At 38.5% G+C, this 16,766-nt stretch overlaps 1 protein-coding gene and 1 long non-coding RNA gene across 2 annotated transcripts in view; one reads left to right on the forward strand and one right to left on the reverse strand.

Moving 5' to 3' along the window:
- Positions 1 to 1,454: 1,454 nt before the first annotated feature.
- LIPC (lipase C, hepatic type) overlaps positions 1,455 to 16,766 on the reverse strand; it is a 53,707-nt gene continuing 38,395 nt past the window's right edge. The window contains exons 3-9 of the mRNA XM_062627391.1: positions 15,277 to 15,456; positions 13,327 to 13,444; positions 11,735 to 11,968; positions 10,143 to 10,385; positions 6,488 to 6,608; positions 5,534 to 5,752; positions 1,455 to 2,588 (exon numbers count right to left, since the gene is read on the reverse strand). Of these exons, the coding sequence (XP_062483375.1) occupies positions 2,483 to 2,588; positions 5,534 to 5,752; positions 6,488 to 6,608; positions 10,143 to 10,385; positions 11,735 to 11,968; positions 13,327 to 13,444; positions 15,277 to 15,456 (1,221 nt within the window). The 3' untranslated portion in view covers positions 1,455 to 2,482. The remainder of the gene's footprint in view (positions 2,589 to 5,533; positions 5,753 to 6,487; positions 6,609 to 10,142; positions 10,386 to 11,734; positions 11,969 to 13,326; positions 13,445 to 15,276; positions 15,457 to 16,766) is intronic.
- The window catches only part of LOC134168090 (uncharacterized), a 125,846-nt gene continuing 119,407 nt past the window's right edge, over positions 10,328 to 16,766 (forward strand). The window contains exons 1-2 of the long non-coding RNA XR_009966404.1: positions 10,328 to 10,482; positions 11,221 to 11,341. This is a non-coding gene — a long non-coding RNA (uncharacterized LOC134168090). The remainder of the gene's footprint in view (positions 10,483 to 11,220; positions 11,342 to 16,766) is intronic.

The following is a 16,766-nucleotide window of genomic DNA, read 5'->3' on the forward strand; positions in this document are numbered from 1 at the left end:
CAGCCTTTTCACCACAGAAGAGATACTAAGGTGAAAGAAATGCCAATTTAATGTCTAAAATGTTAAGTGTGTTAGGATGTGTAACTAGAGGAAAAGCATGACTCGAAAGGCTCTTTGAATGTTTTACATTATACAAATCTCATTAAAAGCTGTCTTGCCAACTCTTGTGCTCTTTTTCTTTCAGGTATAGTGAAGCACTAACATTTTTTTCTGCACTGGAGGAGCACAGTCCAGTTCTTTCTAGCCTTTGTCTCTTGCTCTGTCATCTTTCAGGATCTTCTGACAAAGCCCATTGAAGAGCAGGGTAGGATGTGGTTCTGAAAGCTTGCAGAGTTCATAGCTTAATGAATGGCATAGATAAAATTCACGTGGCGGTGTTTCAGTTCTATAAATAGACATATCTTTTATAAACAACCCAACCTGTAACATGAGAAGTAAGAGTGGCAGATCTAGCTTCTTCTAAAAGCAAAAACTGAATTCTAGAAACAGTGTAGGGAGATGCATAATTTGAGTTAGCCACGTGCATGCTTTTCAGTCTCGTTTTTCGTTGTGCTTTCAACACTAAACCGGCCACATCATTGTTTGTTCCTTCTCTGTCATTCTTCAGGACGCAGTCCATTTTAAATTTATGCACCTGAAACTGCTGTCACTGGGTGTCTAACAATTAAGTGTCTCCAGTGGATTATAGCATATGGTGTTGCTGAAATGTTCTCTTTCTGCGCGCACTCCTGATTGGACTTTCAGCTACTGTATTTAAGTGATCAGTTTATATGTAAGCACAGAACATTGTACAGAGCTGTAATAATTGTGTCAGGAAATCGGGGTACCAACCTGAAGCTTTGAATTAATCACATTTTAATTTTTGACAAGGTAGAAATGCTTTCTGTATTTAAGAAAAAAAAACACTTTTTTTTTTTTCTTGAGCAAAATCTTTTAAAGCAGAAACTTTCAGTGCAGACCTACAGGTTCTTTTATATGGAATTTGTATCAAAATCTATAAATATCTCTCCTAATCAAGAATCTACTCCAAGTGACCATCTTAAATATTAGGTTAGCTTCTGAAACATATACCTCTGTAAGGACAGCCATTCTCATTTGGAAAGTAAGTATCTTCAGTTCCCATTGTATTTGGTCAGCGTTTTTGGTTCAGGAATAGTAATTACTGAGAACAGCTTTCAGAAGTTAAAAGCTAGTATTCTGAACAGCTGGCAAAGATGCATTCATCATTTGATCACTGTTTGTTGTTTGCAGGATTGCTCGCTCTGCTCAACTTGTTCATTTGTTGTGCTTTTTAAATAAATCTCACTTGCATTGAGAACATCGATATATTTTGATTCAGATTTCCCACAATATCTTGGAATGGAAAATATGCTTGCCCCAGGCCTGAGAACGATCTCGCACATATTTTACCATTTAGAGAACATTCAAAACAAGTTACATTCAGAGCACAGAGCTGTAGAAACATATTTTTTAATGAATCTTGTGCCTAGCATTACGAAGTGACAAATTAAATACTCTGACATACAAACATTTCAGTATGCACTAACCATAAAAATAATCTGAGACAATAATGTTTATGAAGTTTCTATTCTGACATAAGAAACAAGGGAATTGTATGTCTGAATTTATAAGATCATGACTGAAGATGTTTGAGGGTTTTACCATTTTCATTTATTCATGTAGTTCCAAATAATACTAAAAATCTGCTAAACAGTAATTTAAAATCTAAAAATCTCCAGGCATTACCTGCTCATGAAAGTATGATTTTAAAGCAAAAGTTAACTTAGTTGTGCTAGAATTGTGTGTAGTATAATAAGCATCAATAAAATAATTCAATTACTAGTAATTTAAATCAGTACTTTAAAATGGTTAAACAACAAAGCATTTTTAGGGTCATATGGTTATGAACAATACCTCAAGCATTCTGTATGTTGAGATGCATTTTAGTTTTGGAATTTTATAAAGTAAAAAGCTCAAACTCTTTGTTAACAATTTTATCTATTTGGGAATATTTCCTTCTATGAATTAACGAATTTCCCCTTCATGAGGAAATAATACAAGAAAGTTTTAACTGACAGTAGTAGCTATTAATGTTTCAAAGTATTTAATGGGAAATGAGGCTTTTTTTCCCTTAAATTGAACAAAATACAGTTTTCCAAAAGCTTATCGAGATGATTCTTTCCAAGAGCAATTCTTCTATTCCTAGTGAGCGGCTGTTTCTCTAAAACTTTAAACAATTTAAAATTGAGAGTTGTCTTGAAATCACTCATTGATCTCTTTGAGAGCAGGCTCCTAGATGGACAAAGCACTATTTCAGCTTACTATTGCATCACAAAATCTAAAGTTTTAGTATATTTTCTTCACCACCTCTGAAACTATCAGGATATTTAAATGTAATGTAGCTGCATCTTTTTAAAACATTTTGCTAGATGTGTATTATTTTGAATGTATCTTGGCAAGTTGTTGATTTTTGTGTTCTTACTCATTTTCTGTTTTGCCCCTGAAAGCGATCTTCACATCTCACGAATGTTTTCTCTTGTGCTGGATAAAGGTGAAGGTTGTCAATGCTTTGAGAACAAAACGTCGCTCTAGAAAGAAAACACAGCACGTAAGCATAAAGTTACTTTTTAAGGCTACTATCTTTATAAAAGTGTGCTCTCTAGATACACTGAATCTGACTTTATCTTGTCTTTTACAGGAAGGTGTCTGTTTTCACGGGCTTGTGAGGAAAGAGATGTATCTGGCTACCAAATAGTAGGTGAGTAAAAGGGGCAGGCAACTGAGTGTATTATCCCTCTGTCTCTTTGTGGTGTCATACACGGCATGCTATTCTCCATCACATACCCGCACTTTTGTCTTTGTATTCTCGATGGCCATTGTTTCAACTCTTACTACCAGGGTTGCACTACTTGGCCTGCTAGCCCTTAGCTGGAGACTGGTATTTAGCTGAGGTCATTAAAATTTTGTTATGTAGGATGCTAAACCCACCAGCAACTCCATATGCTACAGAAATTTTTTCTATATATGGAACTCAAATATGTTAGAATCTGGTATTTTATTGCTCATAATTGTCTTTTATTAACTACTTTTTATGCCCTTATGTTGTGCCTAAGTGTTTCTCATTAGATAATCTAACAAAGGAAAAGTTATCATTCATATAAATTCTGCAACTGTTGTGAGGTAAAGGTATGTGGAGATAAAAGTCAACAGTTTGTTCAAATGCTTGAGAAAAGGACCAAACAGCTCAAAACACATCTTGTGTTTATTACCATTTTTCAGTATTGGATTTGCAAACTTCCTGTTTCTTTGATCCATTATGTTTGGTCTTTCCAAGAACATCAAAATCTACAGGCTCTTCTCTTTGAAGAAAATACTTTTCCTTAAATGTCCTTTACCCTTCCTTCTAGAATCACCTAATAATCTTTCATTTCCCCATCAAGCATTAATACAGTATTTCAACAGTAACACATCATTTCCATAACCATGACATGATTGCACAGAACAAACCCCAGAGGATTATCATAATCCATTAAAATCTCGACACAAACTCCCATTTATGCTTGCAGCAAAAAAAACTTGTAAGGAGCATTAGGTACCTCAAGATACTAGCATCATTTTTGTTAGTATAACAACTACCCGCCTCTCAGATACCTATTTCTTAGGATTTCTTACATAGTACATCAGCAGTAATTGGCTTGTGCCAGGTTATTGACACAGCTGTATTGCACAGGAGCTATCTGGTTAGAAAAATGAGTATACCTGACATAATCTTTCCACAGCCTTCATTCCCAAGGTACAAAAATGTGTAGTTAAAGAGCTCTCTGATTTGTGCTGTATACTACGCTATAATTTGCTCTAGCAGCTAGGTCAGTACTGATTTGGGATCATCACTTTTAAGAAGTAGCTTTTGATTGCAGGAGCATGTGCCAAGTGCTGCGTTAAGAAAATACCTACAAAATACAATTCCATGGGGACAAAATCCAGTAAAATGTGATCCTTTCTCTGCCTCTCACCACACACAGATTGTCTTACAAGAATGTCTCTTTCAATTGTTTGATTTGCCTTTTTTTTTCAGTATCAAGGAGATGCATCTCTGCCAATAAGTATTGTTCCACAGAAAGTCTTCAGTAGTAATAACTGGTGCTGGTAAGAAAGAGACTATAGCAAGGAAAAAAATCCCCTTCCAAGCCTGAGCCACAGTTACAAGGTAAGACATGCTTTTCTCATTAACCTTAATTAAACTGCTCAGTTAAAATTCTCCAAGGATTAAAGCAGTGGAAATCATTACAATTCTTGTTATTCTGTCTTCTGGCAGAAATTTCTTTGAGTGAATAAGCAAAAATGTTATTAGCGTTGCTGTACGTAGAGAACAGAGCCACTCAGACTTGGTGATACAGTTTCAAAGCAATCAGCAGGGGAAAAAGGAAAAACGAACACTACCACACACCCTCCCCACACACCCTCACACCCTACCCCCCCCCCCAAAAAAAACCCAAACAAGACACTAACTTGTTTGCATTCATATTTTTTTCTTCAGAAAGCTCATTTCTAGTGCTACTTCAGAGATCAGCTACCAAAAGTCACATCACTGAATTCACACTATTTAAAAAAGAACAACCAGAGTGCAAAAATTGGTGTCAAATGCCAGTGAAAGTATGATATGTACAAGTATGTACAGTCTTCTTGTTTTCGAGGACTGCTCACATTCTGCTCACCCACCACAGGAATTTCAAAATGTCTGTAGCTGAAGCTTTGCTTCCACAATGTATCATTTCAGGAACCTCTTACACAGCCTCCACGGTGTAGTAACTCCTTATCAGCTATCAGACACTGGACTGGCTCTTGTATGGATGAAGTAAAAATAAGGGAATTTTGAACCCTTAACTTCAATGAATAATGAGATAACTGTGTAGTTCTAGATTTGATATTTTAGTGAAAACTTTCAAGAATGGAGATGCTGAGTTTCTCTATTAATTACATACTGAAAGTCAAATAATTAAGATTTAGCATATTTTTTGTAAGTAGGAATTCAAATTTTTCATCACATTAATGTTGGAGCCAATATTTATCTTACAAAGTATCTTGTTTCTTTGAAATGTCATATGTTCCTTATGGAGCGAGATAATCACATTCTGAAAATAAGTCACAAATTGTTATCAGTTATTGTAATTAATTGTGTGGAAAAATTGCATTGCAGAACTTGTTAAAATTCTTCCTTGGATATGTATGCTGACTCCTCCATCTTCTATTCCCATGTATCAACAAAACCACCACTCAAGGCTACTGTGCCTTAAACTCAGATGGTGAGCCTGAACATTTCCTACTATTAATTTCTGACCTAAACCCAAAGTAATTATTTAATTCACTTGAAAATCATGCAGTCTGATAGGAGGGGGCAAAGTCAGTTATTGTACATGGATAAATTCACCATTGGTGAAGAGTGCTGGGACTTGGATGCTTGCATTTGAATGAAAATAACCTGTGTGCCAAATATCTGTGGTGTTATTTCAAATTGTACTTTCAGTACACTTACTTTTGCTGTGTTTCCCCTGCTTTCACTTTTATTGTCTTCACTATAAGGCCTGGTTGACGGGTGCCTTTTGTCCATGTCATTATGGTTTGAACTGTGTCCCAGAGATTTTCCCAAACTGCAGTTCCTTCCCATTTTAACTTGATCATTATTACCTCACCAATATCAGTGTCCAGGGTGATGAGAAAAGAGTAGGTTTTATTCCCATTTATACTTTCAGCTCTGCAGAAAACAAAACCAGAATAATGCTGTCTTAATTATTATGGTTAAAGTGAAAAAAAAACCCAAACAATTAGTTTGCTCTTCTCTTTAAAACCAAAGAAGGAACTATGTTTCCTCCTCCTTCTCCAAAAGGGACCCTTACTGTCTCTAGGATACTCTTCCTCCAGGTGCATAAAGTGGCAAAATATGGCAACATGCTGAAAAAGAAGTGAACAGCTGGAGAAGCCTGAACAGCTGGTGAAGCAGTTGGGGTTTCTGACAACAAAAGACAAGGTGTCCCATAATAGCATCTACGTTGTATCTTTTGTCTGCTAGAGCAAATTCTGACCCACTCTGTTGCCTTCGCTTCTGTTAATGCATATGGTGTCTATCATAAGAAATATCCAAAATTATTTACCTTAATTACAGCTGCTTATTTATTTGTGTTTTAGTTTATTAGATCTCCCTCTGTTACCCATGAGGTGGACCAGACATAAGTGGACAGGATACTTAGCATTCAGGGAAACTTCCAAGATTACTAAATTTGGTTTATAGAGATTTTTCGTGCAAAGCCAGTATGAACATTATAAAAGTTTGTGATTTTTAGGGAACATGGGTGAAGAGAAGACAATTTCCAGTTCACCTTCACTTACCTGTACTAAACCATTTCACACATAGCAATTTACATATGTGAGAGTGTAATAAATTGGCACCTTCTTTCTCACTTGCATAGTGATGTGTAATATCAATACTTACAGTGTGATGGGCAAGCTTTTAGCATCCTCCTTAGTGCCTGTCAGAGACATGGTAAAAGTTGGCTCTAAATGCTTGCCTGGGATTTCATTGATGAAGTGGATCTTGAACTGATAATGATAGACTGTAGAAAAGAAGAATTTGCAAAGTGATAAAATTAATAGTCAAAGAAGCAATAGATTTCTCAGGCAAAATAAAATTGGATTGATACTGTATTTTATTTTTTAGACAGATGTGTTGCAATCAAATCTTTTTTGTTGTTGTTGTTGTGATGGTTGCTGTGCTGTGTAATCCCTTGGAGTTTGGAGATCTGTTGCTCTATTTAAAAGGATGGAGAAAAAAAGGAAAAAGGTAACCTGGTTGAGTTGCCTTTGTAGATAAAACATTCTTCCATGGGAAATATTTCAGCTTTTCTTAAGTTTAGTTTTTAGAATTTCTGGCAAGCCCTCTATGTAATTACCAGACAAATTCTTATGACTGGACATAGCTAGAGATGTATGACACAGATTGATGAATTTACGCAATGTAGTCAGGCCTCTTCACTGATCAGCTGGAAAATTGTCCTGTGAAACAGATGACCCGCAAACTTTCTTTGACTGCATAATAATACATTGTGCTTAACATGCATATGTTAACAATGTGACTTTGTTCAAGCACATTACTGTAAGAAAGATATCATTAATACTTCGCGATTTGGTGGGTTTGTAGAAGAACAGTGTTTAGGGAAGTCTTTGAACTGAATATTGTCAGAATGAAGAATTAAATCTTCAGAGTACTGGCTGTGAGCAGCTTGACATCAGCAAATCATGAAAAAAACCAAACAAACCCCAACAACCAAATCCTAAGAGTTAGAGGCCATATGCACAGAGATATTATCAGCTAGATCTGAATGTTCAGAACTCTTCTGTCTGGTGATTCTAGCAGCCACCTTCTGACAAAACTGATAGATTTAGGTGTTAAGGAAGAAAACTTTAAGTAACTTCTATTAACAAAGATCACAGAGTATTTGAAAGAATTAAAGGTGCTTGCATTTATCCTTGCAATCTGATCAAATTACACATGGGAAACTGTCCTTGTAAAATATTATTGCACACTAGTTTTTGAGTAGAAAGATGCTCTTTGCTCATTTCCTCTCCTCACCCACTTCAGGCTTGGCTACATCTGAGAGTGGATCCACCATACTGCTGTCATCTTTTTATGTACGTGCACAGATCGATTTGTTTTGTGTGTGTGTAGCTCTCTGTTCACAATGGAAGGCATTTTCTGGAAAAGCTGTAACTTTTTGTGTTGTTTCCTAGTTAATGTATGTCAGTGAACAATGTATTTTCCCTAGAAAAGGTGCCAGAAAACAAAATGGCTGCTTCTTTGCTACAAACCTCATGAAGACAAAGCAGGCAGAGGCTTGTTTATAGTCACTTTTATTACTAAACTGTCTTGAATTTTCCCTCAATGTAAAAACTGATTATTCTAGTGTATATTCTGATAAAGCCCAGGCTTTTACTGTGGTTATGACACTCACTTTAGGGGGAAAAAGGAGAGCGTATTCACATAAAAACTCTGACTCAGGGTCCCATCAGAGCTTTATTATAAATGTTAACTTCTTTGTAACAAATGTTTTTTGTTTGAACTGGATTAAAGTGCATTCCAGAATATAATGCCATTAACTTGAAAAATGAAACACCAGATTTTGTGAGGGCGCGGAGCACTGTGAAGGATAATGCTGATTTTTCTGAAATTTCTTCTGTTTGGGCTTTTCACGTGATCTTCAAACCTATTTTTTTTTTTTAAGAGTATTACAAAGATGACTTTGTCTGCACCCTCCCACAGTTGCCGCCTTGTTTGGGAACCTTTGTGAAAGGAGACTATTGTCTGGAGCACCACTATCTGTGTATGCAGCAAGGATGGTTTTTTGAAGCAAAACAGTTCCAGGCATCAAAATGCAACATGTTTAAATTGAAATCAAAGCCAACAAGACACAGATATTTTACCACAAGCTGAAACTATCTCCACATCCAAAGAACGCACTATAGGGATCGTGTTTCTGTGCGCAGGCGTGGTGCCCTCAGAGCAACTCACCTTCCTCATTCTGAGGGTGACCTGACTGTACTGCAGCAAAGTCACACTGGGAGCTAGGCACAGCCTATGGCATCTTAAAATGTACTTAAAGTCGCTTCCTGAAGCATTTTTAAAAGTATAAGATGAGATCCAGCAGATTCAGCTGCTTTGAGTATCCTTGAGGGCTGAGGAGACCCCTCTGGAGTCATCACTTGAGTACTTCACAGCTGCATTAGTGGAAGACGTCAAAATTATTTTAAAAGTACCTGAATTCATGTGGGTTTTTTAATCTGTGCTATCGCAGCTGAGTACCAGGCACTGCGAGGAGACGAGATGTGTAATGCAAGCAACATTTATAAGCGCTTTTCCCCAGGACCGGGAAGCCCCTCAGTGTCCGTGCCGGGGCGCACTGCTGACATTCCAAATGCTTCCCCAAGCCCAGCATCTTGGGTAAGGGACAAGCGGGCTGACCCGCGCTGAGAGGAGAGAAACACCCACTTTCTGGCTGTGGCAGGCACAACAGGCCAGGGAGTGCAGTGGTGCGGGGCCTCCATGGCTGCTGGGGGAGCCTGGGGGCAGGCAGGGCCGTGGCGCTGCCGCGCTGAGGCGAGCGTAGGGCTGTGGTGCAGTGTGTGCCTGCGGGCGCAGGGAGGAGGTGGGAGCTGCTCACAAGCCCTGAGCGGGGCCGCTGCCTGGGCTGTGCCCTGCGCTGCTCGCCGTGTGCCGCCTCGGGAGCCGGGGAAGGAGGTGGTGAGGAGGAGCAGCATGCAGCAGAAGTACCTGCACTGAAAGCCCCTTGGAAGAAGTCCCTGCCATTCGTCCCGCACAGTCCTGCTTGTTCTTGCTTGAAATGCACGCAGAGCTTTCCACTAGGAGGTGAATATTTGCTCGTCAGCAGCAGTTGTTTTCAGTCTCTGACAGCTGAGGCGCAATCAGCCTACAGCCAGGCCTGCACCATTTTGAGGCAGACAGGCCTCATTTCCCTGTCACCGTGCTTCCCTTCTGGTAATATGTGCAGGAAGCCACACTGATGGTCTCTCTGAACTTTGAAAGTTATCATTTTGTGCTCTTGATAAAGTAATTTAATGGACTTCAGGTCACAGTTTTAGTGCTACTGTTCTGCCCTGTAAAAGTCCATGTTGTTCTGTTTTCTGTCCATTGTTTCAAAAGTAATATGTCACCTTGTAGGCTAATTGCAGATAAAATTTGGGCATACTTGGAACAGGCTGGTTTAGAGGCCTCCCAAAGCAATCCTGCTCCTTTTTTGGCTTGGCTGTATGCCTGCATATCTGATCACAAATTCACACAGGCCAGTTGCAGGAAGATCCTGTAGATCAGGACCCAAAGCATCCCCGAGGCCTCAGATCCACAGTTAGCCAGCCTGTGGCAAGTATGCAGCACGCTTTTCCCCACAGAAACATTGTCAGGATCTTGATGAAAGGGCATCAACATGGCCTATGGGGATCCTTAGTTATCTCAGCAAATTTATTATTCCCATGGATTTTTATAAGCTTTAATAAATGAGTAAACAGGATCCCAAAGCTTAGCCTCATTTTCACACTCTGTGATTGATCTGGACACTGTAACAAGTATTCCCACAAACCTTTGAAAGGCATACGAGCTCTTGTTTTCAGAAAGAGACGTCTGCTTTTTGGGAGCCGTTCCTCCCTGATGTTGTAGCCCAGTGTGTTGCACCGGTTCTTTCTACAGCTGAGACACATTCCCTTGTTGAAAGTGTTGATGTCGTTGCACCAGTACGCTGTGCTCTGCTTGTCATTGTGAAGCAGAGAGTCGATGAACAAATGAACTGACCTCTCATGAGCACATTTCACAGTTTGAGCAATGCCTGAAAAAATGCAAACAACAAAATTTTTCATGCCCTTGTGCCTCTTTCCTCTTCCTTGTTCCCACGTTTCAACTGCAGAGAAGTACAGTAACCAGCTGTAAGCAATACGTTATTGTTCCCCCCATGCCCTTTTACTACCCTTCACATAATTATTTTTTCCTTCTCCCCAGCCCCCACCCCTTTACATCAAGATTTTGCCTCAGAAATCGTAGATTGTAGCAACTTTACTTTTAGGATCATTAAAAAATAGTTTGGCTGAAGCCACCTGGTAATAAAATTGAATAATTTGCTTAAACTTCTCTAGCCTGTTTAAGACTGTAAATATGAACCTTGATTTCATTGTCCTGGCTGTTATAGTCAATATGAAATACAATTTAAGGCTGTATACAGTCTTTCAGATCATGCCACATTAGAGGCAGCAGTCACATTCTGAATGGTTGAACAGTGTTGTCTGTTGGATGCTTACCCACTAATGTCATCTTTTGTCCCTATCAGAGTGACAAACTCTCATGTTGAATTCTGTTTTCAGCAACTACTGAGGGGAAATGACCAAAAAAAAGTATTAAAACCATTATTAAATACATAGATCTGATTTTATGAGAGGTAACTTTTTCTTCTGTGTCATCGAATTACGAAAGTTTCCTCCTGTGTAATTAAGATACATCATGATGGGCTGTTTTTATGTGTTTTCACTGATAAACTTTCTAACTGATGCTTGGTTTCACATTTGTTATGAATTAGGTGCTATCAAGTCTACTCTTAGGCAGTGTGTTGATAGTTGCATCAGTACCTTTTTCAGTATGTTGTATCAGTTTCTCTATATGTTTATGTTTAGGTACATTGGAAATAAACTTCAATATATAAAACCCAGCCTCAAACACTGGCAATCAAGTCCTAGAGAAAGCCTCATCTGTGCACCTGAAGGACATGGAGTTGGGAAAAGGTGAACTAAGGAGGTGAGTAGTACAGCCCTGTGTTTTATTTGATTTGAAATAATTAATTACACACTAGATTAATCTGGCTTAATTAGAATAATTTTTCTCATTTCCTCTACTGCTAAAACAAATACCTTTGAAATTATTCAGAAGTGCTTGACAGCAGGATGCTTGTGGCCTCATTTTCTGAAGTGCTAGGCAGCCAAATTCGTTACTGGAGTCAGTAAGAACAGTTTGAACTCAATACATGTAAAAATCAGATAACCAAATTTTAGAAAAGAAATTTCTTGCATATAATGGAAGGTAATACTCTCACTAGATACTGTTTAAGACCATAGAGATCTGTAAAGTTTCCCAAAGATACCCTCAGTGCAGCTGCAATGCTTCTTCCCATTTTGTGCCATTGGTTCTTACCAGTGATTCCGTATTCTGCAATGTGGTTATACACATGCATGATGTGACAGCCAGGCTGAAAGGTGCCTCCATTGGGGTAAAAGTCGAAATGAGCCACAGGCTGCTTGATGCCAACACTGAGACCCATGTGCTGTTTAGTGAATGTATGAATCGCGTCTACAAAGTTTGCATCATCTGGAGATAACCGGTCTGTTGGTGACATGCCTTCAAACAAGGGACCAGCGGGGTCAAGGCCTGCAATAAATGCAAATAATCCAGTTGTGATGTAGTGCAGGTAGGCTGTTCTTTTACTGTTATGAGAAAATTTTGTGGTAAGTGTTTAAAAAAAGACAGCACTGGTACTTTACAAGGTCTTTCACCATAGAAACAATGCCAGGAACACTTGTGCAGAGGGTACAAGATCACACCAAAAGGTAAACACAGGCGCTGTAATAAGCAGTAACTGCTGCATGCACAAGGACACAGACCCAGAGATCGATTTGTTTGTTATAGACGAACCATGCTGCTCCTGCTTTATTACCTGAGGGATGTTTACTTAATTTTGTTTTCATACTCTAGAGGTCATGCATTTCAGAGGCCCTTTTGAAGATACCAGTCCCACAAGGATGACTTTTAGCCCACATTTAGGACCTGAAACTTTATAAAGCTTCACTTATTGCTTGAGAGACTGTATGTCTGCTAGACATTTTTTCTAATAATTGTTCAGCTTAAAAGCCTTCAAAGCAAATTATTGCAGTATTTAGAAAAATAATATACCACTGAGGGAAGTCATACTGACTTCCGGTGTACAAGATGTTTTTGCATGGTGCTCTTTTTTGTTGGGAACTGATTTATGGAGAAAGACTGCCTGCATAGCTTAAAGCTGCCCTCAGTTTTGAGAACAAGCTTCTAAAGTTGGTATTATGGACTAACGTAGTTGCATAGACGTAACTGGACAAGACTATTAATGCAGGCTACAAGCAGGCATGTCACCCTCAAGGCATGCAATTAGTTTTATTTTTAATTGCTTTTACACTATGAAATATTCAAGCTTATTGTTACAAGTCTGAGTAATTTGCACTGAAGAATGCATATAGGCGTTACACAAAATACGTTTTAATGTGGTTAAATGTTTTCTACTTATTATCGAGGTTTGATATACTAATATGCTTTGAACAAGCAGCACTGATGAACTGAAATCCTTCAGTGTGCACACAGGTGTAGTATACCACATAGTGTAAAATCAGCTTCTTGGCATGCAGGCACTGTCAACAAGAGCTGTTGTATAAGGAACTGTGATATGTGGCAATGAATCCACGATCAGAATTGGAACTTCAAACTAGTCATGTGTATTTGCCTGTGTGAAAACAATCAAGTGCTAACTTTGTTTAATTTAAGCCTCTATTAGGGATACAACATATGGTGATACTTCATTTTGAAAAGTGTTTAATTAAATTTCCTAATTCTTAATTTCTAACACAGTGGGTTGAATCTTCTAAACTGTGGCAAATATTGCTATTCAACAGCTAAATTTTGATATGATATTGATACATCAAATATCTGTGTAACTTAAATCCACTGACTGTTACATTTCTTAAAATTATGTCTCTTACCTGTAATTCTTCCAATCTTGTTCGTACCACTGATAAAACTTCCAGCAAATCCTGAAACATGAGCTCCTAGGCTGTACCCAATCAGATGAGCATTGCTTCTGGAAAATTGAATGGATTCCTGGAAGACAGTGGCAGCTTGATTTAGATGCAGAAAATGTGAAATGTAGACAGTGAAATACTTTACTACAAGCTAGGAATACCATGAATTACAGCACAGGAAACGTGTATGCTCATGATGGAAGTCAAATGAGGTGTGTGGATCATGCCTTGAATCTTTCCCGTCTGAATGTTATTCCTTGCCTCCTTTTCATGCAGCAGGAAAACACCACACATTTGAGCACTGCTACTACTATCTAGATCTTAAGCATTTCATGTGAGCTGCAAGGCTCAAAGTTTTTCTGACTTGTAGAGAATTCCCCTACTAACTCTTGGAGTAAGAGCACTGAGATTTAGTTTGATTTTATTCTTTATTAAAATGTTGCACAGCACTGCAGTTTTTGTTACAGCCACTGAGGATATTCCAAATTCTCGCCAGCCTGTAAGCAGACAGAAGCATAACTATCTAGTTAGGACAGTTAGAATGAAGAGGTTTTTCACTGGTAAACTCAGGAGGAGTGCTTTTCAACAGAAGGAAGGTGTACAGCTTGAACGCACTCAGTTGAATGATGTGAAAATTTGTGGTATATTTAAATCCTAGAGCATGCTGTGGTACAAGAGAAGCTACCTACAGTGCTGGAGCAAGGAACTGTTTATTCAGACCTCGATTTGTTTGCTGACAGTGGAGAAATTACAGACTGTCTTTAATTGTTGACAACGTGGTGTGTCCTCCTGGGAACTGGACAAAGTCCACCATTTCATTCATTCAATAATTAAACAGCTTCAAAATATGACTTTAGGCTCAACTTAAACTACATTTGACCAAGAGCTAAGGTTTGTTTTAATGCCACAACAAAGAAATAGTGACTCTGGCTCTTCTGCCTTCTCTTCTGTGCCTGTTGTCCCTAGCTGGGCATGGTACCTGACAGCTTCTTCTAGCCATTCCTTTTGAAAGCAGCTTAGCCATTCAACAGTATTTGCTACAAATCTTTTGGCTTTGCAGTGTATTTCCCTTTCACCTTAGGCCTCACCATATTCAAATTAATGTATTAAAAAAATCATTGTGAGGTCCAGAGGTATAATTTAATTCCAAATTAGGTAACTTAAATTAGTACTGGAGATAAAGGAAATAAGAGTTGCCTGGTTTGTATGAGTGATTCTCATTCTAGTGTTTGCTTTCTGCGTTTTCTTGAATAGTGCTGGAGACCAGCGATGCCTTGCAGACTTGTCTGCAGCCTTTTCAATCTAGCCATGGCAACTGCTCCTTATGTAGTAGTTTTGATAGGAGTCACTATGTTAACATGGCCCTATACTTGCTGCTGCTTCCCTGTCATCTTGTTTGTATGGCATGTCTGTCTGCTTGAAAGATCTCCCTTTACGTTCTGGATCTCTAATTATTTTAGAATAATCTTTGAGGAGCTGAGGCAAAAATCAGACACAATGGCATTCTTGAATTCTGCATTAAAAGCAGAAGATAAAAGCATAAAGATAAAAGATAACATGCCCCATTTTACTGAATAACCACTTCCAAATGATTATGTGTGTATGCTTTCACAGTGTGGGACTCTCAGCTGTCTGGACACATGCTAACTGAAAAGCTAAAATAGCATGAAGCTTTTTCACCTCTAAAGATATATAAAAAAGTAATAAGCAAGAGCACTTGCTTTTTTTTTCTCCTGCATAATGGAAGTTTTATGAAGTCGTGAAAGTTTATGGAAGAAAAACTTTCAATGTATTAAAGAAATATAAGGTATTGAAAAGAATATCATTAATCAGCATAGTATTTCAGAAAGGTGGCAGAAGCATAAGAACAGATAAATAGGCCTTTTCCAGAGAAACATGGGTGGCTCTTACCTCCAGCCATTCCAGGAAGTTGGCTATCTCCTGCCCTATGTAGCGTGTATTCTGTACAGCAATGGGGTAGTGCTGGTGAGCAGATACAAGCCAGTCTGCAACGATCACATTAATTTGTTTTTGCTGAGACTTCAGAGCTGCTGCCATTTTCCAAATCCAACTTTCTAATATTCCATCCACCTGTTTTATTAAAAAAAGAACAAAAAGCACCTATTCTTACTGTAAAGCAGTCTCTGCCAAATAGTTCTTGTTAAAAGCTCAAGGAAACAAAAACCGTAATATAAAGGAGGGTGTGTGCTGATAACTAGATTTTGGCAGCTACAGCATGCTTCAGTGCTGAGAGTCTTTAGATTTTAGTGGAAAAAAAAAAAAAAAAAGAATATAAGTGTATAATAATTTGTCTTGTAATATGAACTGTTATCGGTGATGACCCAGAATATTTACAGTCATCCTGAGATCATTGGTATTGCTGATTTACTGATTAAAAAGAAAGACAGAAATGCCCAGAAAATTTCTGATTTCATTCAAGAACAGATGTCCTCTGTATGTTTAAATTAAAAGGCTTGGAGAAGGAGGGAACCTGGAGGATTGCAGACCAGCAGGCATTTACTTCTACAGCCATTCCATTCTGAGGTTTGGTGGACCAGAATTATTCAGAATTCATAGAATCATAGAATAGTTAGGGTTGGAAAGGACCTTAAGATAATCCAGTTCCAATCCCCTGCCATGGACAGGGACTCTTCACACTAGACCATGTTGCCCAAAGCTTTGTTTAAGCCTGGCCTTGAAGACTGCCAGGAATGGAGCATCTACCACTTCTTTGGACAACTTGTTCCAGTGGCTTACCACCCTCACAGTGAAGAACTTTTCGTTTACATTTAACGTAAACTTCCCATTTAAGTTTAAACCCATTACCCCTTGTCCTATCACCTACAGTCCCTGATGATTGCTCTTGCATCAATTTCCTCAACTGATAGAACATCCTTATCTCTTCTGGTGTTTTAACAGAATTTGGGAGTTGCACTTCTAGGTCTCCATGCATGTTCCTCTTAAGAGCCCGACATGTCTGCAAACTAAGTTAATGTGAATGGCAGCAGCTGCAGTCATGTACATGTTTTTTGTCTTTGAGGAGGGTCTAGATTTTGAACAAATTCTGTTTTGGGAAATTTGGCTAAAGTAATCTAGGGCAATATTTCATCCAAAGTCAGCTCTGCTGGTTTTTTGTCAGGGAAGTTCTATGCATCAAGGGTGTTTTCCAAAGTTTCTTTGTGTATTTGCAGATGTTCAAAAAAAAGATCCATTTTGCTTCCTTGTTGTGATGGCATGGGTTCTACGAGAATCAAGGATCTGTTTAAATGATGTTATTTCTTATCCTGCCTTTTGTTTCAGCAGCCGAGAAGCAGCTGATCAAAGGTCCCATTAGTACAGCAGTGCTAATGCTAGGCTTTTGAGAAAGGTTTTCATGGGGGAATTTTTTCTTTGTTACAGTT

This window comes from Pezoporus occidentalis, unplaced genomic scaffold (genome assembly GCF_034315485.1).
Source record: "Pezoporus occidentalis ecotype Australia unplaced genomic scaffold, CSIRO_AGI_Poc_V1 ctg11, whole genome shotgun sequence".
Taxonomy (NCBI): Eukaryota; Metazoa; Chordata; class Aves; order Psittaciformes; family Psittacidae; genus Pezoporus; species Pezoporus occidentalis.